Source organism: Mus pahari, chromosome 19 (genome assembly GCF_900095145.1).
Source record: "Mus pahari chromosome 19, PAHARI_EIJ_v1.1, whole genome shotgun sequence".
Classification (NCBI taxonomy): Eukaryota; Metazoa; Chordata; class Mammalia; order Rodentia; family Muridae; genus Mus; species Mus pahari.
In genome coordinates this window covers 9,278,062-9,304,046 of record NC_034608.1, presented here as the reverse complement: position 1 = coordinate 9,304,046, position 25,985 = coordinate 9,278,062, and the positions used below count along the sequence as shown (strand labels likewise).

The 25,985-nt window shown below is 40.6% G+C and overlaps 1 protein-coding gene across 1 annotated transcript; it reads right to left on the bottom strand.

Moving 5' to 3' along the window:
* LOC110336876 (vomeronasal type-2 receptor 26-like) lies at positions 1–21,333 on the bottom strand. The gene is made up of 5 exons (XM_021219620.1): positions 21,049–21,333; positions 17,605–18,402; positions 8,441–8,650; positions 5,772–5,895; positions 1–977 (listed from the first exon to the last, which is right to left on the bottom strand). The coding sequence occupies exons 1-5, from the start codon at positions 21,331–21,333 to the stop codon at positions 1–3; spliced, it is 2,394 nt and encodes a 797-aa protein (XP_021075279.1).
* Between the last annotated feature and the right edge of the window lie 4,652 nt (positions 21,334–25,985).

Here is a 25,985-nt window from a genome sequence, read left to right as displayed (position 1 = left end):
CTAGATCTTGAGGATTTTTGGTGGTGATTTGGGGACATGCTTTCTCTGGGGCATCTCACCCTGTTTTTCTTGCTGTGCCTGGTGGCCTTGCCTTAGCCAGGCAGGGGTGTTCTTCTCAGGTTTCAGCAAGATGATGTAGCACTTGGGGATAAAGATGCCACCCAGAAGCCCAGCAGTGGAAGTCAGGATGGAGAAGATCTCTACAGCCACAGTGAACTTGCCTCGGGCACTGTGGTACAGGGGAAGGAAGGCTGTCCAGACACTACAGAAGAGCAACATGCTGAAGGTGAGAAACTTGGTTTCATTGAAGATATCTGGAAGGCCCCTGGCTAGAAAAGCCACAGAGAAGGTACCCCCTGCCAGGAAACCCAAGTAACCCAGCACACAGAAGAAGGTGGCACCAGAACCTTCCTGGCACTGGATGACAATGTGCCGGGGCTCTGAGATCATATCCCTTTCTGGGAATGGTGGGGAAGTCACCAACCAGACTCCACAAAGAACAACCTGTATTAAGGAAGCAATGAGGACCACTGAGGTTGAGGCACCAGGGCTCAGGCATACCTGGATCGTGCTTCGTGGCCTGGTGACTCTGAAGGCCAGGACCACAGTGAGAGTCTTGGCCAGAACAGAGGAGACAGCCACTGTGAACACCACAGCAAAGGTGGTCTGACGGAGGAGGCAGGTGGTGACAGTGGGTCTCCCAAGGAAGAGCAAGGCACACAGGGCACACAAAGAAAGAGAGATCAGGAGGAAGTAGCTGAGAGTTCTGTTGTTGGCCTTGACCACAGGTGTATCCCGGTGCTTCAGGAACACTCCAAGAACCAGGACAGCCAGACCAGCCAGCAAGAGTGCCACCAAAGCCAATATGAACCCCAGTGGTTCCTCAAATTTCAGGAAGATCTCTGTCCTGGGCAGGCACTGGTCTCTGGTATGGCTCGAGTACTGCTCCTTGGGACACAGAAGGCATCTCTTCATGTCTATGGGAGACACAAGGACACAATATCTGTAATACAATAGGATCTACACTAGCTCTAAAGGAATGCGTCTTAAGTGCTTATTGCTCTTGCAGGTTTTTCATCAATTAATGTATTTATGAGTTATTCTTGGTGTCCAGGTTTAGAATTGGTACAAAGAGAAATTTGTACACTCTATATCTGTTTTATTCGAGGGTTTTGTTTTTACCTTAAAACAGTGTCTCCTGTAACTTAGCCTGACCTTGAACTGGTTGAGTCTCAGATTACCTTGAATTCCTCAGCCTCCTTCCTTACCCTCTTAAGTGCTGTGGTTAGAAAAGCTGTACTACTATACATAACTTATGTGAGTTGGGGTGTGTGTGTACCTGCATGTTTGTATGTTCATACATGTATGGTGTGGTTGTACATGCACATGGAGACCAGAGATTATCATCAGATATTGTTTCTCAATCATTTTCCACACTTATTTATTATTTTTTAGTCAAACTTATTTATTTTATTTTGTTTATATATTACATATTTATTCATTTTGTATACATTGTATGTATGTGTGTGAACTCAGGCATGCCTTGAAAAAAAAAGCTTTCAGGAATTTAGTCCTATCCTTCCACTATGTGAGTCTCAGGAGATGAACTCAGGTTGTCAAAGTTGACAGAGAGTATTTGAACACATTTCAGTTGTCTCAACAAATATATATATATATATATATATATATATATATATATATATATATATACACACATATATATATATATATGGAATGATTTATTGTATTTCACTTGTTGAGTGTTTTGTCTGTACGTATGTACAGATATCATGTATCCTGGTAACTGCAGAAGTCAGAAGATGTCATTAAATTCCTTGTAACTAGAGTTATAGATGGTTGTGAGCCATCATGTGGGTACTCCTAACTGCTGAGCCATCTCTACAGACCCTCTCTTCATTAGTTGTTGAGACAGGATCTCCAACTGAACCTGGAGACTACACTGTCCAACCACAAGAAACTTCTCTTATGTGAGCTTTTTATTGCTTAATTTTTCTCTCCAATAAAAAAGTTATATTAGCGAATGTTTTAAACTGAATTATATACCCTCCAAATTCATTTTTAAAAATCATTTTCATCTGTATCTCAAAATGTGATTATATTTCACACTAAGTCAGGTGGAGATGATGTAATAAAGGTTAAATGAAGTCACCAGGGTAGACTCTAGTTCCAGCAAAACTGCTATTCTAATGAGAAGGGGGAGTTGAAACAGGGTGTGCCTACACACGACTTAGTCTCAGCACTTGAGAGTCAGAAAAGGTGAATTTCTGTCAGTTAGAGGTTATCCTGTTTAAAATAGTAAGTTCTAAGCCAGATAAGGATGCGTTGGAAGACATTGTCTCAAACCTAAACAACAAACTTAAAGGAGGGGACACATGCATACACACATATCTCCCCTCCATATCCTTCAGGAAAAACCATCCTGGGGAAAACTTGGCTTTGCATTTCCAGCTTTCAGCATGTAAAGGAGTAGGTTATGTATAAAAGTGGCCCAGAATGTGGTGGTCTGTTGCCATTCAACCTCTGAGATGAACCCAACTAAAACAGAGAAAGAAGGAAGTCACAACAGAGCAACCACAATGCAATTCCACTTAAAAGAGCTTTCAAAAGCAAGTGTAATTCATCAGTCTGCATGGAAGTCTAGTGTTTTTATAAGGTCTGTAGACACTTGTGGAAGTAGCTTATGCCATGGTTCTTTTTATTTTTTATGTTTTTCATGTTTTCATGACAGTATTTCTCTGGGTGTCGCCTTGGTCATTCTCAGACTCTCTATGTAGACCAGGATGCTTTCAAATTCACTTATATGGATGAGATAGCCTCTGCTCTCAGTGCTGTAATTTAAGGCCTGCAGCACTATTACCCAGTGACACTATGTTTATTGATATGGGGCCAAAGGGTAAGCAGTGTTTGCCATTGGACATTTCATTAGGCTGTGCAACTATGGATCATTCACTTGTCCTACTCAATAAAGCACTTCATCATTCACTTATCCTATTCAATAAAGCACTTACTTAAGAACAATTATAAGAGTAGTATTCTCTTTTTTTGTGAAATAGTTTGAAGAATATTGGCTCTTCTTTGAAAGTCCAGTAGAATTCTACATGAAAACTATCTGGCCTAGGGCTTTTTTTGGGTTGGGGAGTTGGGAGAATTTTAATGACTGCTTCTATCTCTTTAGGTGTTATGGGAGTATTTAAGTAGTTTATCTGGTCTTGGTTTAACTTTAACTTTGGTTAGTGGTATCTGTCTAGAAAAATCATCCATTTCATTAAGATTTTCCAATTTTGTGGAGTACCGTCTTCTGAAGTAAGACCTAACAATTCTCTTAATTTCCTCAGTGTCTGTTGTTAGGTCTCCCCTTTCATTTCTGATTTTGTTTATTTGGATATACTCACTGTCTTTTGACTAGTTTGGCTAAGGGCTTGTTTATCTTGTTGGTTTTCTCAAAGAACCAGCTCTCAGTTTCATTGATTCTTTGTGTTGTTTTCTTTGTTTCTAAGTGATTGATATTAGCCATGATTTTGATTATTTACCTTCTACTCTACTTTGGTGTGCTCAATTCTTTTTTTTCTAGAGCTTTCAAGTATACTTTTAAATTGCTAGTATGAGAACTTTCTGATTACTTATGAAGGCACTTAGTGGTATGAATATTTCTCTTACACCGCTTTCATTGTGTCCCATAAATTTGGGTATCTTGTGCCCTTATTTTCATTGAATTCTAGAAAGTCTTTAATTTCTTTCTTTCTTTTTTCCATGTCCCAGAGATCATTGAGTAGAGAGTTGTTCAATTTCCATGAGAGTGTAGGTTTTCTGGTGTTTTGTTGTTGAAGTCCAGCCTTAAACTGTGGTGGTCTGAGAAGATACAGGGTATTATTTTGATTTTCTTATACCTGTTGATGCTTGCTTTGTTACCAGCTATATGGTCAACTTTGGAGAAGGATCCATGAGATGTTGAGAAGAAGGTATATTCTTTTGTGTACAGGTGGAATATTCTATAGGTTTTTGTTAGGTCCATTTGATTCATAATGCCTATTAGTTCCGTTATTTCTCATTAGTGTTTGTCCAGATGACCTGTCAATTGCTGAGAGTGGGCTATTGAAGTCTCTTACTATTAATGTGCAGAGTTCAATGTGTGATTTAAACTTTATCAGTATTTCTTTTACAAATGTGGGTGCCATTGTGCTTGGGGCATAGACATTCAGAACTGAGATATTACCTTGGTAGATTTTTTTCCTTTGATGAGTAAGAAATGTCCTTACATGTCCCTTTTGATTAAATTTGGTTGAAAGTCTATTTTATTAGATGTTACAATGGCTACTCCAGCTTGTTTCTTGAGTCCATTTGCTTTGAAAACATTTTTCCAGCCCTTTACTCTTAGGTAATAGTTATCTTTAGTGCTGAAGTGTATTTCTTGTATGTAACAGAATGATGGATTCTGTTTTCATTTCCATTCTGTTATTCTGTGTCATTTTATTGGGGGAATTGATTTCACTGATATTGATAGATATTAATGACAAGTGATTGTTATTTCCTGTTATTTTGATGTTGGTTGTGTTAGTATGTTTGTTTGTGTGTGTGTGTGTGTGTGTGTGTGTGTGTGTGTGTCTATGTGTGCTTTCCTTGTTTTTGCAAGTATGGAATTCCTTATTTTCTGTATTTTCTTAGATGTACTTACCCTCCTTGGGTTGTATTTTCTATAGAGATGAATTTGTGAATAGATTTTTCTTTTAATTTGGCTTTGTCTTTAAGTATTTTGCTTTCTCCATCTATGATGATTGAGTGTTTTGTTGGGTATAGTAGTCTAGATTGGCATCCAACAGAATAAACTAAACGTGGACCCTTGGGGCTCTCAAAGACTTGAACCAACAACCAAAGAACATACATGGACTGGATCTAGGGCTCCTTGTACTTACATAGCAGATATGCAGCTTTGTCTTCATGTGGGTCCTGAACAACTGGAGTGAGAGCTATTCCAAAAGCTGTTGCCTATATATGAGATATGTTCTTGTAGCTGGGCTGCCTTGTGTGGCCTCAGTGGGAGAGGATGTGTATAGCTCACAGAAACTTGATGTGACAGAGTAAGGGGATACCCAGGGAGACCCCACCCACTCTGAGGAGAAGGGAATGGTGGAAGGATTGTGGGAGAGGGTGACTGGGAGGAGGAGGGCAGTGAATGGGATGAAAAGTGAATAAAAAATAATGAATAAAAACAAAATTATATAAAAATAGTAACATGCTCAATGGTGCTCTTTCCTGATGTTCACATAAAGCTGAGATTGTGTAACATCTCAGTAGGTGGGTGCAGTTGTTTTTATCTCAGTAGATGAGAATTACCCCTATAGCTCAAGTATTTGAATGTTTAATTTCTAGCTGATAGACCGCAGGTGGTGGTTTGTGAGGCATATCCTTGTTGGAGATGTGTTTCTGACTGTGGTCTTTGAGAGTTCAAAATTCCAGACCATGCCCACTCTCTATATCGCTGCCCCACTGCGGCCTGTGGATCAGCATATAAGATCTCAGTTACTGCTGTAGTACCATGCCTGCCTGCCTGTTGCAGTGTTTCCTGTCACGATGGTCATGGACTCAGCCTCTAAAACTTTAAGTAAACCCCCAGATCAATGCTCTTATTTTAGAAGCTACCTTGGTCATAGTTTACTTGCACAGCAGTAGAACAATAACTAAGACAATGGAGAAATATAGCACACTCACAGTGCCCTGTTTGTCCCTCAGATTCCAGGTCCATAAGCCCTTACCTCTTTGGTCTGCAAACTGTCCCTCAGGGCATGGACTGCAATCAAAACAGCAGTGTGGGGCTCCCAGTCTGGGCACTTTGCTGAATCCTGGAAGGCAGCTTTCACTGCAGACAGAGGTGGGCACCTAGTAACAGTGAGCATAGTGTCATTGTGACTCTCCAGGAAATCATGCTTAGCCTCACCCTGAGAAGCAGAACAGAACAGTTTCCTCTCAGCCCACTAGATGAGATGCCCTGCAGAAAACATATGTATCCTAAGAGATGCCAGACTGCAGATGTATCATTGTATGTAATAGGAGAAGGGCTACATATAGCTTCCTTGGCTAATGACTTCAAAAACTTAGCTAAACAGTCTTCCAATCTCTCTGTGGCACCTACATCAACAATTGAAAGTACAGGGCTACAGAGATGGCTAAGATGTCAGAAGTACATACTGCTCTCTCTGAGAAGCAGGGTTCAGTTCTGATCACCCACAGAGCACCTTACACTGTAACTCCAGTTCCAGAGGATCCAATTCCATCTTCTGACCTCTGTAGACACCAGGTGTACACATAATATGTTTGCAGGCAAATATGCATACATGCAAAATAAACTTGAAAAGAAACTAATATTGTCAGACATTACAGAAGCACTGCCATGTCCTTCTGTCAAGTCATCCTGCTTGTCTCAGTTACTCAGAAAACCATCATTTTTTATATTTCCTTCTTTATTCTTTTTTACTTTCTTTTGGACACAGCCTATAACCTGGGAATGCTCCCTTGCAATTCTTGGCTCTCTTTCTCTTTCTCTGAAGTTCCCTGCAGCCTTGTGATTGCTTTCTGGACTCCATGCTTAACTCAGAAGACATGGCTGTCTCAGTTCCTTTTCCCCAATCTCCTTCTTTTGTGAAGCTGTTGAGATTTACAGTTTGACTGTCCTGTTTGTTATTTTTGCATATACTCTAATAATTAAGTATCCTTGAGCTTCAGAAAGAGAAAATTTACAGGTAGTAACTTCTTTAACACCTTAGCACAGACATAGACACACACACAGAGAGACACACACACAGACACAGACACACACACAGGCACACACAGACACATGCATCTCCCCCACTTCCAGTAGAGACATACAAAGGCTGACTCAGTTTCTTTTAGCACATCTCCAACTCCAGACAAGGATTATCAAAATGGCAGTTCAGAAACCTGAGATCTCTGCCATAACAGAAGAGACTAAAACAACGTCCCAGTGCAAGCACATTAAAAGGTATTCCATAAGAGTCCTCTGAACACTTAGCATGTGTCTATGAATCAGAACCTCATTCTCACAAAGAAATCCTTAAGGTCACCATTGACTGGAGATGCCACCAGGATAAACTTAGAGGAAGTTGGACAAGGAGGGGGATTCTTTGTCCACTAGCATAGGACAGGAAGCTGAAGCATTTCTATGTAGCAGATTATATACATAGATATGCCTATCTCAAAACAGCTGATTTATTAACATTTGATAATAAGTGTTAACATTTAAACCTCAAATTATTTCCCAAAGTCTTGTGTATTTTGGACCACTGATGAACAGATGGTGGATTCTTGAAGAATGTTCGGATCTTGATGTATCTGACATAATGGGTCAATCAATTCCACTCGTAATTTGATGAACTATTGTAGGTGGAAATAGAATATGGGATCTAATGGGTGGAAGAGAGAAACATGGGCTATGCACTAGTAAGATCTAAGTTGTTTATGTATCTAATCTATCTATAGCCTCACCTCCTACTTCCTTGGTCCCATGAATGGGGAAACTTCCACCACACATCCCTGTTGCCAAGACATATTGCCTCAACCACACACACTCAAAGCAATGGATCCATCTGGCTTGGCCTTCCATGAGTCAATAAAAACCTTTCCTCACTTCACACCATTTCTAGGGTATTTGCTATGTTTGAGAACATCTAACACAGCAAGTACCCTGAGAGTGTCTTTTGAGTCCATTTCTCAGGTGGCCCATGGGAAGGTGTCTGGTTTAGTGGGTCACTATCTTCCTTTTCATTGAGCAGGTCCTGAACACAGACAATGAAAATATTCTCAAAAGATCACCAGGTACAGATTCTGATCCTTCTTTGGGAGTCTAGTATGTTCTTGCCCTCATTTTACACAAGTGTGCACTGTGTAATTATGTGTGTGTTTTTACATCTATATGTGATTATGTGCATGTATATATGAGTACATGTAGAGGCCCAAGGATAATGTTGAGAATCACCTGTCATTGCTTTTCCATTATGCATACTGAGGCACAAAGTAAAACCCTGAGATAACTGATATGGTGAGTTTTACTTGCTGGCTTATTTTGGGCATCTCCTTGTCTCCAATTTCCAAGAATAAAATTACAGGTGGACCACACTGACCAATCCACATATACAAGTGTTCTAGAGACCTAATGTCTGGATAGCAAACACTTTAACTACTAAGCCATCTCTCTAACTCCAGCTCTGATATATTTATATTTACTGGTGAGTAAGTATCATTCAGAGAATGCTCTTTTATGAGGTAAAGAGCATAGTCAGTTATAATTGACTGACCCTGTCTAGAGTGGCATCTACTTACGTAGAGATCAAGAACCCTGGACTTTGAACTTTCCTGTGACTTTAACACAATAACATACAAGAGTCATCTCTGCATCTAGGCAACTCACTTGGATATCCTCCTTCAAATGGACCATCATTTTGTTCTCTGAAGAGGCTTGAGGGTCTATGATGCCTACATGAACCAAGTGGAATATGCCCTTGAGGATCTTCTGTCCTTGGAGAATGTCAAATTTTGACACCAATTCTCCATTGGCATCAAACGTAATTTCAATTCCATCAGGAGTCTTGAAGTGAACCTTTCTGAGGGCATGAAGCAGCTGAGGAAGAATGGGAAATATTGTAGACTGGTCATGCCACTACCCAGGGTCTTATTCAAAATTCCACAGGCCATTCTCCTCTGCAATCATACAAAGCCTCCTCATCTTAGGACTGGCCCCAGTAGCCAGTAGGTATAAGGGGGCTTAAGGATGTGTGATATTTTCAGAGACTCACAAACACGTTCTAGCTTTTATAAAGTAATAATTCATAATAATTAATCCAGATATTTTAACATGTTTCTCTGTATATCTGTCTCTGTCTCTGTCTCTGTCTCTGTCTCTGTCTCTGTCTCTCTCTCTCTGTGTGTGTGTGTGTACAGCTCACACACTTTAGGCATTTCACCGGACAGCTATCAGTTTGTTCCCTCCTTATGCTGCCATATGTTATTCAGGAATCTTAGGCTTGGGTACAAATTCCATTATCATCTCACCAGGCTTAAATTTAAATCCCAAACATCACAATATGGTGTTATGTCCAGGGTCTCATTTGACTCTGTACTACTGGCTTCAAGCTTCTCATCAAAACTCGTTAGACACCAAACCATAGTAAGACTTCCACAGACTGGCCCCAGCCCACCTAGGTCCCCTAATAGCTCTGACCTATATGGCACATTCCTTTAGTACTCATGTGGTTCTTCTTTTCTGTCACCATTCTAGGGTGTTGAAACATGCTATCCCTGCCGTATGCAATGCTATTACTTTTTCCCACAGTGAAATTTCTCATATTCTATTTGGAACTCAGATATTTCCTGACACAGAGAGCTTATCAGACCATACTCATCCCTTCCCTTGCTTCTTACTCCTCCTACTTTACATTTTTTCATAGATTACCCACACAGTAATCACCAGCCTCCTTTTGTTTATTTTGTGACACTATCTTGCTGTGTAGTTTAAATTGGCATTGAACCTGATTCTCTTGCCTTGACTTCTTGCGTGCTAGGATGACAGGCTTGGATCACTAAGCCAGGTGTCATGTAATTTCTAATCAGTCACTCTCAGCCAAAAATGCCAACAACTATCACTGTCCATCTGGCTCATATGTATCTTTGCCAGGTACACAGTAGAGACTCAAGTCACCTGAATGAAGGTAATTAAAACATACCCCTCTTAGGCTACTAATCTTAACGTGTTTACTCTCAGTGGATTGCAGAAGATAGACAGAGAGAGAGAGATAGGGTGGAGTCAAAATGGAAAAGACATTATATAAATGTATGAAATTGGTATCCCCTCTGCCCGAACACCATCTTTCTTCTGATTTGCACCTCCACCAGGAGCAGATTGGTGTGCCTGCCCTTCTCCAATACCCCATAGCATGCATGTCTCTCAGGAGGTCTGTCATAACCAGAGACACAGGTGACACCCTTGCCTCAACACTCATGTCAGATAGAACCCCCACAGAGCCCAGTAGATGTAGGATCAATCCTGTCTGCCTGAGCACCACCTTCCCTCTGGGCTGTAACCTCACTATGGGGTATAAGAGAGGGGCAGGCATGCCACTCTGCCATCTCTTACACCCCATAGTCTGCCTGTCTCCCAGAAGGTCAGACATAACCAGGGACACAGGAGGTTCACCCTAACCAGAGATACAGAAGGACTGCTATAACCAGGTACACAGGAGGCCCATTATAACCAGGGACAGTACTGTCTGACTCTCAGAAGGCATAATCTAACCCATCTCACCCATGCATTCAAGGAGGTAGACTATAGTCAGAGAAACCCAGGCCAGTTAACACCAGAGACAAGCAGATGGCAAGATCCAAGCACAAGAACATGAGAAACAGAAGCCAGTATAATTTGGCACCACCAGAACCCAGTTCTCCTACCACAGCAAGCCCTGGGTACTCTAGGACACATGAAAAGCAAGATTCTGACCTAAAATCCCATCTCATGAAGATGATATATGCCTTTATGGAGGATATAAATAACTCCCTTAAAGAAAAACAGGAAAAGACAGGCAAACAGGTAGAATCCTTTAAAGAGGAAACAAAAAGATTTCTTAAAGAAATACAGGAAAAGACAAACAAACAGGTGAAGAAGTCGAACAAAACAGCCCAAGACCTAAAAATGGAAATAGAAACAATAAAAAAGAGGGACTGCAGGAAACCCTGCCAGGCCAGTGGCACTGGTTCCTTCTGGTCGGAACCTGTGTCCTGAATGGACCTTGGGTGCTGGCTCCACACCCAGTCCCAGAACACCCAGAGGAAGCTCAACTCCGAGGTGCTCTAACATGCCCAGGATCAGAGATGAGGAGGCCACAACATCAGCTACAACACCCAGAGTAACTGAGTCCCCAGGATCCAGGAACACAGGAATCCCCACCCAAACTGTGGCACAGGTTCCTTCCAGTTTGAAATTGTATCAGGAGAAGACTTTGGGTGCTGGCTCCACACCCAGTCCCACAACACCCTGAGGAAGCTCTACTCCCAGGTGCTTTAACACACCTAGGATCACAGGATCACAGAGGAAGCTCAACACCCAGGAACTCGGACACACCCAGGATCACTGGAGCTGTGACATACTCAAGATTAGAACTGAGGTGACAACATCTTTCCTATCACCCAGAGAAGATGGGACCCCCCACAGGAACCAGGGAAACACAAACCCAAGCCCAGCCTGTGGCATGGGTACCATCCAGCTTGTACCTGTAACCAGAGCAAACAGGCCCTGGCTCCCCAATCACCCCTGCAACACCCAAAGAAAGTTTGACTCAGAAGAGCTCTGAGACAACAGAATCTCAGGATCACAGGATCCCAGAATCACAGGATCCCAGAGACAGCTGGACTCTGAGGAGTTCTGACATAACCAGGATCACAGGTGCTCCAGTCAGAGACAGCAAGGGCAGGTAGCAGGAGAGATAACCAGATGGTAAAAGGCAAATGAAAGAACATAAACAACAGAAACCAAGGCTACTTGGCATCATCAGAACCTAGTTTTCCCAAGATAGTAAGTCCTGGATAGCCCATCACACTGGAAAAGCAAGACTCAGGTTTAAAATAACTTCTCATGATGATGATAGAGGACTTTAAGAAGGACATAAATAACTCCCTTAAAGAAATACAAGAGAACACAGATAAACAGGTAGAAGACATTAATGAGGAAACACAAAAAATCCCTTAAAGAATTACAGGAAAGCACAAACAAGCAGGTGAAGGAATTGAAGAAAAACATCCAGAATCTAAAAATGGAAATAGAAACAATAAAGAAATCACAAAGGAAGATAACTTTGGAGTTAGAAATCCTAGAAAAGAGATTGGGAATCATAGATGCAAGCATTACTAAGAGAACACAAGAGATTGAAGAGAGAATCTCGGGGGTAGAAGATACCATAGAAAACATTAGCACAACAGTCAAAGAAAATGAAAAATGCAAAAAGATTCTAACACAAAACATCCAGGAAATCCAGAACATAATGAGAAGACCAAACTTATGGATAATAGGTATAGGAGAGAGTGAAGATTACCCACTTAAAGGGTCAGTAAATATCTTAAATAAAATTATAGAAGAAAACTTATATGATTTTCCTAACCTAAAGAGATGACCATAAATGTACAAGAAGCCTAAAGAACTCCAAATAGATTGGACCAGAAAATAAATTCCTCCCATTATGCAATAGTCAAAACATCAGATACACGAAACAAAGAAAGGATATTAAAAGCAGTAAGAAAAAATGTCAAGTAACATATAAAGGCAGACCTATCAGAATTACACCAGACTTCTCAACAGACTATGAAAGCTAGAAGATCCTGTGTAGATGCCATAAAGACCCTAAGTAGCCCAGGCTACTATACCCAGAAAAACTCTCAATTACCATAGATGGAGAAACCAAGATATTCCATGACAAAAACAAAGTTACATAATATTTTTCAACAAATACAGCCCTCCAAAGGACAATAGATGGAAAATGCCAAAATAAGGAGTGAAACTACACCCTAGAAAAAGCAAGAAAGCAATCTTTCAACAAACCCAAAAGAAGATAGCTACACAAACATAAAAATAACATCAAAAATAACAGGAAGCAACAATCACTCCTTAATATCTCTTTTTTTTATTATCACATTTTTTATTAGATATTTTTTCATTTACATTTCAAATGCTATTCCCAAAGTTCCCTACACCCTCCCCTCTCCCTGCTCCCCAACCCACCCACTCCTGCTTCCTGGCCCTGGCATTCCCCTGTACTGGGGCATATGATCTTTGCAATACCAAGGGCCTCTCCTCCTATTGATAACCGACTAGGCCATCCCCTGCTATATATGCAACTAGAGACACAGCTCTGGGGGGTACTGGTTAGTTCAAATTGTTGTTCCTCCTATAGGGTTGCAGACCCCATTAGCTCCTTGGGTACTTTTTCTAGCTCCTTCATTAGGGGCCCTGTGTAATGGACTCAATTCACCAATAAGAAGGTGTAGAGTAACAGACTGGATATGTAAAGAGGACCCAGAATTTTGCTGCATACAGGAAATGCACCTCAGTGTCAAAGACAGACACTACCTCGGAGTAAACGGCTGCAACACAATTTTCCAAGCAAACGGTCCCAAGAAACAAGCTGAAGTAGCCATGCTAATTTCAAATAAAATCAACTTTCAACTAAAAGTTATCAAAAGAAAGAGCAATCCTCAAAATTATTTGGAATAAAAAAACCCCAAGGATAGTGAAAAGAACTTCTGGGGTAATCACTGTCCTTGATCTCAAGCTGTACTACAGAGCAATATTGATTAAAAACTGCAAGACATTGGTACAGTGACAGGCAGGTAGATCAGTGAAATAGAATGGAAGACCCAGAAATGAACCCACACACCTATGGTCACTTGATATTTGACAAAGGAGCTAAAACCATCCAGTGGAGAAAATACAGCATTTTCAACAAGTGGTGCTGGTTCAACTGGTGGTCAACATGTAGAAGAATGTGAATTGATCCATTCTTATCTCCTTGTACAAAGCTCAAGTCCAAGTGGATCAAGGACTTCCACATAAAACCAGATACACTGGAACTAATATAAGAGAAAGTGGGGAAGAGTCTCGAACATGTGGACACAGGGGAAAATTTCCTGAACAGAACACCAATGGCTTATACTCTAAGATCAATAATAGACAAATGGGACTTCTAAAATTGAAAAGTTTCTGTAAGGCAACGAACACTGTCAACAGGACAAAACAGCAACCAACAGATTGGGAAAAGATCTTTACCAAACCTACATTCGATAGAGGGCTAATATCCAATATATATAAAGAACTCCAGAAGAACTCCAAAGACTCCAGAGAATCAAATAACCCTATTAAAAAATGGGGAACAGAGTTAAACAGAGAATTCTCAATTGAGGAAACTTTAATGGCCGAGAAGCACCTAAAGAAATGATCAACGTCCTTCCCCTTCAGGGAAATGCAAATCATAACAACCCCGAAATTCCACTTGACACTAGTCAGAATGGCTAAGTTAAAAAACTCAGGTAACAGCAGATACTGGCAAGTATATGGAGAAAGAGGAACACTCTTCCATTGTTGGTGGGATTGCATGCTGGTAGAAGCACTCTGGAAATTAGTTTGGCAGTTCCTCAGAAAATTGGACATAGTACTACCTGATGACCCAGCTATACCACTCCTGGGTGTATACCCAAAAGGTGCTCCAAAATATAACAAGGATATATGCTCCACTATGTTCATAGCAGCCTTATTTTTAATAGCCAGAACCTGGAAAGAACCCAGATGTCCTTCAGCATAGGAATAGATACAGAAAATGTGGTACATTTACACAGTGGAATACTGCTCAGCTACTAAAAACAATGACTTCATGAAATTCTTAGCCAAATAGATGGAACTAGAAAGTGTCTTCCTGAGTGAGGTAATCCAGTCACAAATGAACACATGGGATGCACTAACTGATAAGTGGATATTAGCCCAAATGTTCAGAATACCCAATATACAATTCACAGACCACATGAAACTCAAGAAGAAGCAAGACCAAAGTGTCGATGCTTTGGTCCTTCTTAGAAGGGGGAAAAATACTCATGGTAGGAAATAGAGACAAAATGTGGAATAGAGACTGAAGGAAAGGCCACTCAGAGACTGTCTGACCTGGGGATCCATCCCCTATACAGGCACCAAACCCAGACACTATTGTGGATGCCAAAAAGTACTTGCTGACAGGATCCTGATATAGCTGTCTCCTGAGAGGCTCTGCTAGGGCCTGCCAAGTACAGAGGCAGATGCTCACAGCAAGCCATTGGACTGAGCATGAGGTCCCCAATGGAGGAGTTAGACAAAGGACTGAAGGAGCTGAAGGATTTTGCAACCCCATAGGAAGAACAACAATATCAACCAATGAGATGCCCCAGAGCTCCGGGAGACTAAACCACCAACCAAAGAGTATATGTGGAGGGACCCATGGCTAACGCTGCATATGTAGCAGAGGATGACCTTGTCAGGCATCAATGAGACGAGAGTTCCTTGGTCCTGTGAAGGCTCGATGCCCCAGTGTAGGGGAATGCCAGTGCAGGAAGGTGGGTATGGGTGGGTTGGGGGAATTCCCTAATAGAAGCAGTGGGAGGGGGCATGATATAAGGGGTTTGTATGTGGGGGAACTGGGAAAGGGGATAGCATTTGAAATGTAAATAAAGGAAAATATCCAATTAAAAGACAAAGAAAATAGGAAACAATAAAGAAATCACAAATAGGGGCAACCCTGGAGATGGAAAACCTAGGAAAGAGATCAGGAACTATACATGCAAGTACCACCAACAGAATACAAGAGATAGAAGAGAGAATCTCAGGTGTACAAGATACTATAGACGATATCAACACACCAGGCAAAGAAAATACAATATGTAAAATGCTCTTAAAATTCTAAACATAAGAATAATTGGAATAGAAGAAGGTGAAAATTCCCAGCTCAAAGGGCCAGAAAACATCTTCAATAAATTCATAGAAGAAAATCTCCCTAATCTAAGGAAAGAGATGGCTGTAAATGTATAAAAAGCTTACAGAACACCAAATAGATTATACCAGAAAAGAAAATCCTTCCATCACGACACAATTATCAAAACACAAAATACACAGAATAAAGAAAGACTAATATTAAAATCCATAAGTGGAAAAGGCTAAGTAATACATAAAGGCACATCTATCAGTATACCAGATTTCTCAACGAAGATTCTAAAAGCCTGAAGATCCTGGAAAGATGTCATACAGGCCCTAAGAGAACAAAAATGCAAGCCCAGGCTACTATATCCAGCAAAACTCTTAATCACTATAGATATAGAAACCAAGATATTCCATGACAAAACCAAATTTAAACAATATCTTTCTAGTAATCCAGTCTTACAGATGATACTAGAAGGAAACTCCACAGAAGGAGAGTAAGTGACCCCAAAGATTCTACTGGAGCACTCCTATAGATGATAAACAATGTCAGAAAAGTGGTTGGATATAAAATTAACTCAAACAAATCAGTAGTCTTTCTTTATACAAATGAAACATGAACTGAAAAAGAAATTATTGTAACAACACCCTTCACAACAGCCATGAATAATATAAAATATTATGGTGTACCTATTACTAAGCAAATGAAAGATCTGTATGTCAAGAGCTTTAAGTCCCTGAAGAAGGCAATCGAAGAAGGTCTCAGTAGATGAAAAGATCTCCCATGCTCATGAACCAGTAGGATTAACATAGTAAAACTGTCCATCTTACCAAGAGCAATCTATGCAATCCAATGAAATCCCCATCAAAATTCCAACACAATTTTTCAGACATGGAAAGAGAAATTCTCAACTTCATGTGGGAAAACATAAAACACAGGATAGAGAAAACAATTCTTAACTACAAAAGAACTTCTGGGGGAATCACTGTTCCTGACTGCAAGCTGAACTACAGAGCAATAGTGATAAAAGTTTCATGGTATTGGTGCAAAGATAGACAGTTGATCAATATAATAGAGTTGAAGATTCAGAAATAAACCCACACACCTATTGACACTTGGTCTTTGACAAAAAAGTAAAAAACATCCAGTGGAAAATAGCATGCATCTTCAACAAATTGTGCTGGCCTAATTGGTGGTCTGCATGGAGAAGAATTCAAATTGATCCATATTTATTACCTTGTACAAAACTCAATTCTAAGTGGATTAAGGAATTCAATATAAAACCAGATACACTGAATCTAATAGAAGAGAAAATGGGAAATAGTCTTGAACATATTTGCACATAGGAAAAAACAGAGCACCAATGGCTCAGACTCTAAGATCAATAGTTGACAAATGGGATTTCATGAATCCAAATGACACTGTCAATAGGATAAAATGGCAACATACAGATTGGGAAAAGAATCTCATGAACCCTACATCTGATAGAAGGCTAGTTACTGCTTCAGGTAGTGGACACAGGAGATGCTCAAAGTAGACTGGCTAGCAGGATGAGTCATATCAATAACTTCTGGCTTTGAGTGAGGCACCTTGGTTGAAAGAATAAGGTAGAAGAGTGATTGCACAGTAATTTCTCACATCATCCTCAGACCTTCCCACATATATGTACACACCTGTGAATACCCTCCACTTGGGCCAGAATGCCTACACACAGATTTCTGAGTTCCAGGCCAGCCTGGTCTACAAAGTGAGTTCCAGAACAGCCAAGGCTATACAGAGAAATTCTATCTCGAAAAAAAATCTACTGTTAAGGAAAGCTCCAAATTGAGGTGTTAAAAAGCTATTTGCTGTTGCCTGAAATATTAATTTTATGAGGCATCCTGATTTGCTAAGTCAAGCAATCCCACAGGGGCTGGACACACCTGAAGTCACACACACAGTATAGACCTCTTGTTCAATGCTAAGATGCCTCTCAGTTCAAGGATAACAAATCCTTGCTGAAGGAAACACTCTGCTACACCTCTAATACCTTTGTCGGAACCAATGTCCTGCTCTCTGACCATCCCTGAATCACCCACTCCACACACATCTCTCTCACCTGCCAGGGCTGCAAGTCCTGGGAGTTTGTACTTTTCCCATCCTGGTGCTCATAGGATATCATATCATGTAGGGCATGAGCAATGCTGTAGACAGCTGTGTAAGCAGCATCAATTTTACTCACTTCTGGGAAAGGATGTGGCTTGTTTTTCAGACTCTCATTTCCTGAGCAGACCTGGACACCCTCTGTCACTGTGCTGTTCTGGTTGGGCCATGTACAATCAAAGGTGAACTCCCAGAATTTCTTTATAAACATGTCTTCTGGGGTCTGGCTGGGGCGCAGGTGAGCAAGGAACTCAGGGAAGCCAATAGCCCTGCTGCTATGAGGCAAAAGGCTAAATGTGCTTTGCAACACCTGGCAAATATCTGGAATAGTTAGAGCAAGTGCCATGTGCAGAGTGTCCTTGCTTACCCACACCTGTCCTGAGACAGAGGCAGTCAATAAGCCATGTAGGATGAGCTGGAAATTTGAATTGCTTAGGAAAACCAGAACAACCCTGGCTGTACATTTCTGCATCTTCTGGACAGTCTCTTCGATGTTAGAAAAGGACTGATGGGAAGGGACATGGAGGTGGAATTCAATGCAAACCCCAGCTGGGGTCAGCATCTGAGTGGCTAGAGAGCTGGCCTGCTGCCCAAAGTCATCATCATTGGCCAGTATGATCACCCAGGACCACTGAAAGTGAATTATCAGCTGGGTGACTGCATGAGAAGATGTAATATCACTAGTCAGGGTCCGAAGAAAAGATGGAAACTGGATCTTATCACTCAAGCTGGGTAGTGATGATCCATGACTGACCTGTCAAGGAAGAACCAGGCAATATGAGAATGTATGAGATCCTGGACTCAGGTAAAAGCTGATGGTCAGTTTGATTGTGAGAAGAAGGGGTCTGGTTAGATAGTTCAGCAGTTCAAGCTCCTGTTCTTCTTGTAGAGGATCTCAATTATATTGCAAACACCTACATCAGGTTGCTAACAACTGTCTATAACTCTAGCCCCAGGAGATCTCATGCTGTCTCTGGCTTCCCCTGGTAACTGGCATAGACATACACAGACATATAAACATACAGGTAAGAGTATATTAAAATCTAAAATGTGAAGATATTCATGAAAGCATTTGAATATCATGCTTTGGGAATTGTGCTGGTTCTACCAATCAGCTATGTGCTCCTCAATGGCTGGTCATCCCTGACAGACCTGTGGCTCCTGCAGTGAAGTCCAGAACCATAGTTCTTCTTGTTCTCCTCTCAGTGTCTGTCCTTTCCACCGCCCCTTCATATTTTGCTCCTGAATCTCAGGTAGGCTTGGTTTGACTCTCTGGTTTGCACACAGCTGTTGAGTTGTTCTTTTAAAATTTTTGTGTTATGATGCTTCTGTGTGTGTGTGTGTGTGTGTGTGTGTCTTTGATGATGCATGTATAGATGTTAGAAAAAAATTATGGAGGACTGTTTTTCTTCTTCCACCAGGTGGGTTCCAGGAGCGTAAACTCAAGTAATAAGGCTTGGTAGCAAGCACTTCTACCTGATGAGCTTCCTGGTTGCTCATAGTTAGAACTAATAAATTACGGGCTCTAATAAGACCACTGTGTGCTTTTCCATGTTTGAAAGAAAAAGGAATCTGATTTGTCAATTTGTTGAGAAAATAGTGGTACAATGTTCTCAAAAGAGATGGTTTTTGGAGATGTGACAACTGGGGTTCTTTCTTTCTTTCTTTCTTTCTTTCTTGAAAGGCACAGAAGTGTCTGGAAAACCTCACAAAATGTGTTGAAAACCTGCTCTTGCCACTACAAAATCTATAATAGTTATACAATCATAAAACAAAAGCCCTAGTTTCTTGTTGGTTTAAATAGAGGGATACAATTGACCCAATCTCATAAACATGGTCATGATGACCCATTCCATGAAACACACACTATTAATTGAAAAACATATATTTTAATTGAAATATTACAATAACTAATATTAAAAACAATTGATTGTTTCTCTGAAACTCAAGCTCTTACTATTTTCCATGTATGAGGGTTTTGTGTGCATTGATGACTATGTGTGTGTGCAGTCCTTGGTGAACAGAAGAGGGAGTCACACTGGTGGAAATGGATTTAAAGGTAGATGTGAGCCGCTAAGGAAATAAACTTATGTCCTCTGCAAGAGCAGACCATGGTATTACACTCTGAGCCATCTCTCCAGTCCCTGGAATTTAACTGAAGCTTATCTTGTAGACCTATACATTGGAATGCAAGAAGTTCTTTAAAAACTGTTTAATATACCATGTTTCTGCTCTGGGCATGATACTACACAGCACTCAGGATCTGATGAGAGAGGATTAAGAGTTCAATGGCAGGTTTGGTTATACAGAGAGATGCTGATTCAACATGCACACACAGAAAGACAAATAAACAGACACAGACACAAACACAGACACAGACAGACAGGCACACCCACACAGACAAGCACATAGATATGAATAAATTCATGAATTTATTGACAGATTTTTGCTTAAAAAAGAGCCTCTCTACAAAGTTGTTTCTCTCAGATATGTCTGTCGCAGCAAAGAAAAGTTAGTTAACATTTTAGTGATTGATTCTATGGTTCAATAAATTGCCATTTGGCTCAGCAATTCTATGTGCATTCCTAAGATGGCCAAAAAGCATGTAAGCATCATAGAAAGGAAAGAAAGAAAGAAGGAAAACAAAACCCTATACTCACTATTCTTAGAAACAGCATGTGTGAGCTCCCCAAAGATGAAAGAGCTGAAGTAATGGTTGTTCACTGGTGTGACCAAAATACCCGAAAAGAACTAACTTGAATGGGGAAGAGGTGCTTTAGGTTCACAGTTTGAGAAGGTATAATTTATATGGTAGGTAGTATATGCACAGCAGCATATGTTTCCATAGTAGCAGATGTGTACCTGGAAACACTTACCTCCTCATATGTTGGTGGAACAGAAAGCAGAAAAAAAAAATACAAGAAGTGGGATCATGTATCGAAACTTAAGGTTCACCTCCAGTGACTGTGGGACGGTTAAAGACAGCCTGTTTTCCGGTAAAGCTAGGAGACACAGCAGATAACTGCAAGGGATGGAAGGCATTTGTCTGCCACACTCCTAGTCACCAGGCTCCCAAAACTAGGCCTCACCTCTCCATAATTCTGTGGCCACCAGTGTATATGTGTATACAAAGTACTCAATACAGATGAAATAAAAATAATTAAATCTTTAAAAATATTTTTTTAAATAGAAAAAATGAAAAAGTCTCTGTTTTTTGTCAATACAGGGGGATGATAGTTCTCTCTAAACTATCTATACATGGAGGAGAGAGCCATGTTGGACATGGAGAATATTCAGGGAAGCTGTCTCCACAGCAGAGCTGCTCACTGCTGCGACCATCACCATCATCATTAAGGGACTGCACCACATTCACTAAAGAATAAGGCTTTGTGCAACTCACCTGGGGAAACTTGTACAGTCCAAGAAGTCTGGCCATGGAGACAGACAGGGATGACCGTGTGTCCCCAACCAAGGCAGCCTGAGGAGAGCCATGCTGGCATGTATAGTTGGGGATGGGCTCCTCCTGCCCTGTGAGAAAGCCCATTGTCTCATAGAGGGCTCCATGCACTAAGTCCCCAGAGTTTCGAATGGAGAAGCCCAGTGTCAAATTGGGCAACAAGTGAGCACTCCTATTAATCTCCTCAATGGCAAAGACGAAACTCTGGGCCACCCGGTAGGTCCACATAGAGACACTGAGGGAAAGAGAAGGCCACATTTATCACTCATTATGCGGCAAATGGAACAAGAATGAACACTGTGACTCAAGTGATCTGAGTAAAGACATACATCTCCTCAAATACTTGTACAGAGATGTGCACAGGAGAACATTCCAGAGGAGTCAAAGGGTAGCCATAGGGAATGCAGAGGCAGTAACCAAATGGAGAGTTTCAGAAGACAGGAGGGATATTTGAAGATCTATTGCATGGACCACTTTGGTGGTCCACTTGTTTAATTCCACAAAGGCAGAGGCAGGTGGATCTTTTTGTGTTGTAGTCACAATAGATTACATAGCCAGACCCAGGTAGCCAGAGCTATATAGCAAGATCCTGTCTCAAGAAAACAAAGAAAAAAATCCATTGGATAGTACTATTGGTTACAATTTTTAGTAACTAATATCTATTTCAGAAATGTTCAAAGTAAGCCAGAAGATACAGGGACAAGAAGTGAAATGATGCCATCAGGACATGACTCAGATACTGCAAGCATGAGAGCCTGTCAAAAGCCAATCATGCGCTGGAAATTCCTTTGCTTGGCCTCACTCTTTTATGCTGAACTATGGCAACTGATGTATTTTGGGTTAAAGACTGTCATTTTCTTCAGTCTTATAACTAACAGGTGACTCCACCAGGCTCCAGTGGACATTCCAAACCCACAGCCACACATGACAGCCCCAGTTAAAATCAGTGGGTACAGAACAAGAAGTCAGGAAATGTGGGAAAGGGATCTCTAGTGTGGAGGAGGTAATGACAGGTATGGAAGGAAAATAAGAGGGGTTGGAGAATGAGAATAAACTAAATATACCATATAAGCATATGAAATCATCAACAAACAATATTAAAATTACTCAACAGGTCATATTTAGATTTATTTATATATTTATCTGCATAATTATGCAGATACAATAATTAAAGAATAAAAGGCCATAAATTGAACATTTGAAAGGAAGGGTATAAATGGACGGTATTTAAGGATGGATTGAAGGATTCAAAAATCAGAAATCTGTCTCTTCCTTTTGAATGCTGGGATTAAAAGCATGTGCCATCACATCCAACTGATGTTGTTACATTTTCATTAATTTTTTAAAAATGATAGTGCTGAGAGTAGATTTGTTTTTGTTTTAAGTCTGAATTTCCATTTCACTTAGTCTGATGTCATACTCACATCTGAGAATGGACTTGAACTTCTTTTATTTGTATACGTGTATGCATGCATGTATAAGCTAGAGGTCAACTTCTAGCATCTCCATTAACCATGCTGGGCATGTGTGCATGTGCATGTATATATGTATGGTGTGCATGGGTGTATTTCCCTGTGTGGGTATAAAGGTTGATGTGATATCAAGATACCTTTCTCAATTGCTTCTCCACCCTCTAAAAATCATTACTCTGTGCACATACATTTTTATAGACCTACACACACTACAGGACACAAGGTTCTGAGTCAGTTCTCTTCCTCCACTTTTATGTGGGTTCCAGGAGATCATTCAGGTCACCCATCAGGCTTGAATGCCAAGCACTTTACCCCGTGAGCCTTCTCACTACTCCTTTCCATACTACTTTATGTGACAGGCTACCTCACTGAACCTGGACATCAACCATTCAGCTAGGCTGTTGGCCAGAAATCTTCAGGAATCCTCTCACTTCGCTGATCCTAACCAGGGTTATAGGTGCTCAACATGCTAAGCTTTCACATGGGTTCTGAGAATCTAAACTCAGGACTTCATGTTTGCATAGTAGACATTTCACCAACTCAGGCATTTCCTCAGCCTTCAAGATCTTTACTTGTGATTCTCCCTTCCCAACCTCCCACATTAGACTTTAAATGTTTACATCACTAAAAAATAAGTGTGCAAATAATGAATTTGTTGGTGAGTTTTGTTAATTATTCTATAATGTGTGCATTTTTAAAATATTGTACTTTACTCAATACATACATTATTACTCATTGGCTTAAAAAATAATATGGTAACCAAATATGGTGGCACACACTGTAATTCTAGCCCAGGTAGGGATAGGCAGATAGTGACTTTTAGACTAACCTCATCTACGCAGACAGACACTATCCTCAAAGCTAGGCAAGCTTGTAATCCCATATTTTGTGCTTTGTGTACTACTTCTCAAGGAATTCCAGACTAGTCTTAGCACCAAGTGAGATACAGTCACACACGAACCAAAAATCATTTACATATTGTTAAATGCAAAAATTCAGAAATAAAAGTCTCCTGAATTTCTGGTTAAATACAGAATGATGGTAGTTTCTTTAGAAAACACTCTTAATAACTGTTTGTGATTCAGGTCACACAATGTTCCTCAATCTTGGCTAAAAGTAACAATCTCCTGGCTCAGCTCTATGAGTCCTAGAAGTACAGTCACATAACCAATATTCAGCAATTATTGCAATAAAATTATCTAAATAAAAGCATTCAAAACTAATAATAACCAGAAAGGCTGAGTTGGGAAGTACTGCGTGCAACAATATTTTGGGAATGCTGGAACAAAATTGTGAAAAGATGGGTTGTTGACATGGCACAGTTCATGGAGTTAGATCCTCATCAACTGAGTGTGGTAGTACACTTCTATAATCCCAGGAGGTAGAAATTCAAGGTAATTTTTGACTACCTAGAGTTAGAGGCAACATGAGATTTTTAGAAAAATATACCAAGAAACAAGAATACAGTAGAGAGAAAACATGGGGGCTTATGGTTAATGAAAAATCTATTAATTACACAATCATTTATTCAATAAACACATATACCTGGACCCTATTTAAGAAGAAAGGATATGCAAAAGAATCAAAAATCCACACCTGACCTATGGATCACATATATTACAGCCAGTCCATGAGCAGTGTATATTTCAATCTGGTACAGATAAGAAAAAAGATGGAGAGAGGTGATCCATAAAGAGAGCAGCAGAGCTACTTCATCTACAGAGAGAAAGGATGTGGCCATGTAGCTGGGTCTGAGAATCAACCCTTATCCAAGGTTTCACATAACCTTGTAAAGCTGCTTCCCACTTTTAGAGACCCCTATCTTGCATATAGCACTTACCCTGAAGCCTGCAGCTCAGTTGGTGGAGCAGTAAAATTAGACAGGGTACCATTAGAGAACTGAAAAATAGAGAAGCTGCCCCCAACCATTACATCTCCAGGACGGTTAAATTGAGGGCTCTGTCTTGGCAACAACCAGGCTCTTGGTCCAGAATGGGCACAGCCAGAGGGACAGCCAAAGAGAGCATGAAGAAGAGTATGCAGCCACATGCCTGCTAGGGGGCCAGACAGCCAGTGACAGGACAGCCCCATATGGGGCAGTGGCTAGCAGTGAAGGGGGCTTTTATCTGGGAAATTGCCCCTGGTAAGCAACTGAGGCTAAGATCACAATGGGACATCTGGGTTTGTAGGATGTGGGGAGACTATCGATCATGAGGTGGTGGAGGTAGATGGACACTAAATCCCAGAGTCATTAAAAGTTGTACCCCTTCTCCTGAGGTTTCCTAACCTCTCTTTATGCATCATCTGCTGACTGTAGAAAGAGTGACAATGGGCCCATATTTCTCCTGGGGAACTTGCAAGCCCAAGAGCAGCTGTGCCCAGGGTGCTCAAGGCACTGTTTTGGAGAAAGGCCACAGATGGGTACAAGAAGCAATTAGCCCAGTAACTGACATGAAGTATAACCTCTGCATTTTTCTTCCCTGTTTCTATACTAGGGTGATCTAGCAACCCTTCATTGTCTTTGAAGTTCTTTGAGGAAGTTCCAGGGAGGTTTTATCATAAAGAATTTGAACATACACGAAATTACACCAGAAAACAATAAATGTTCTTGTTATTGTCAAGCATAAGCATCATCCCTGGCTACTGAGCCTTTTCTCTATCTTTTGAAAACGAATCCTAAGGCTGGAAAGATGGTTTAGCAGGTAAATTCACATGGTACACAAACTCACTGACCTGCATTTGATCCCAAGAACTCATATAAAGGTAGACGAGGAGAACCAACTCTACAAAGTTGTCCTCTAACTGCACTTGGAAGTCATGGTAGGTATAAACACCTTCTCCCAACAATCACATACACACACACACACACACACACACACACACACACACACACACACACACTTCATAATTTACAATAGGTAAGTTTCATGTAAAAACAACAATTTCAAGTTTTGCCATTCTAAATGACAAATATAATTTCCTGACATAACCATAATCTCATTTGTAAAGTTAAAAACAGATTAAAAAAGTGACCTCACAATTTAGCAAGTAAAGACACCTGTTGCTAAGCCTAAGAACCCTCACTAAATCCCCAAGTCCCACTGTTTGGAAGAGAAAACTGACTTCTGTAACTTGCTATTTGACTTACAAATATGTTGTATGTCATTTGCATATCTCCAAAAGTATGCAAATAAAGAAGGAGCACACAGAAGCACATCAATGTATTAATCAATAAATATAAAACTAGAAAGAAAATATATTATAAAAAACTCCAGTTGATTGATATTTTAGCCTACAGTTACTTAACATTCTGTGTGGTTAGTTCATATTGTTGTTGCACCTACAGGTTTGCAGCCCCCTTCAGCTCCTTGGGTACTTTCTCTAGCTCCTCCATTGGGGGCCCTGTGT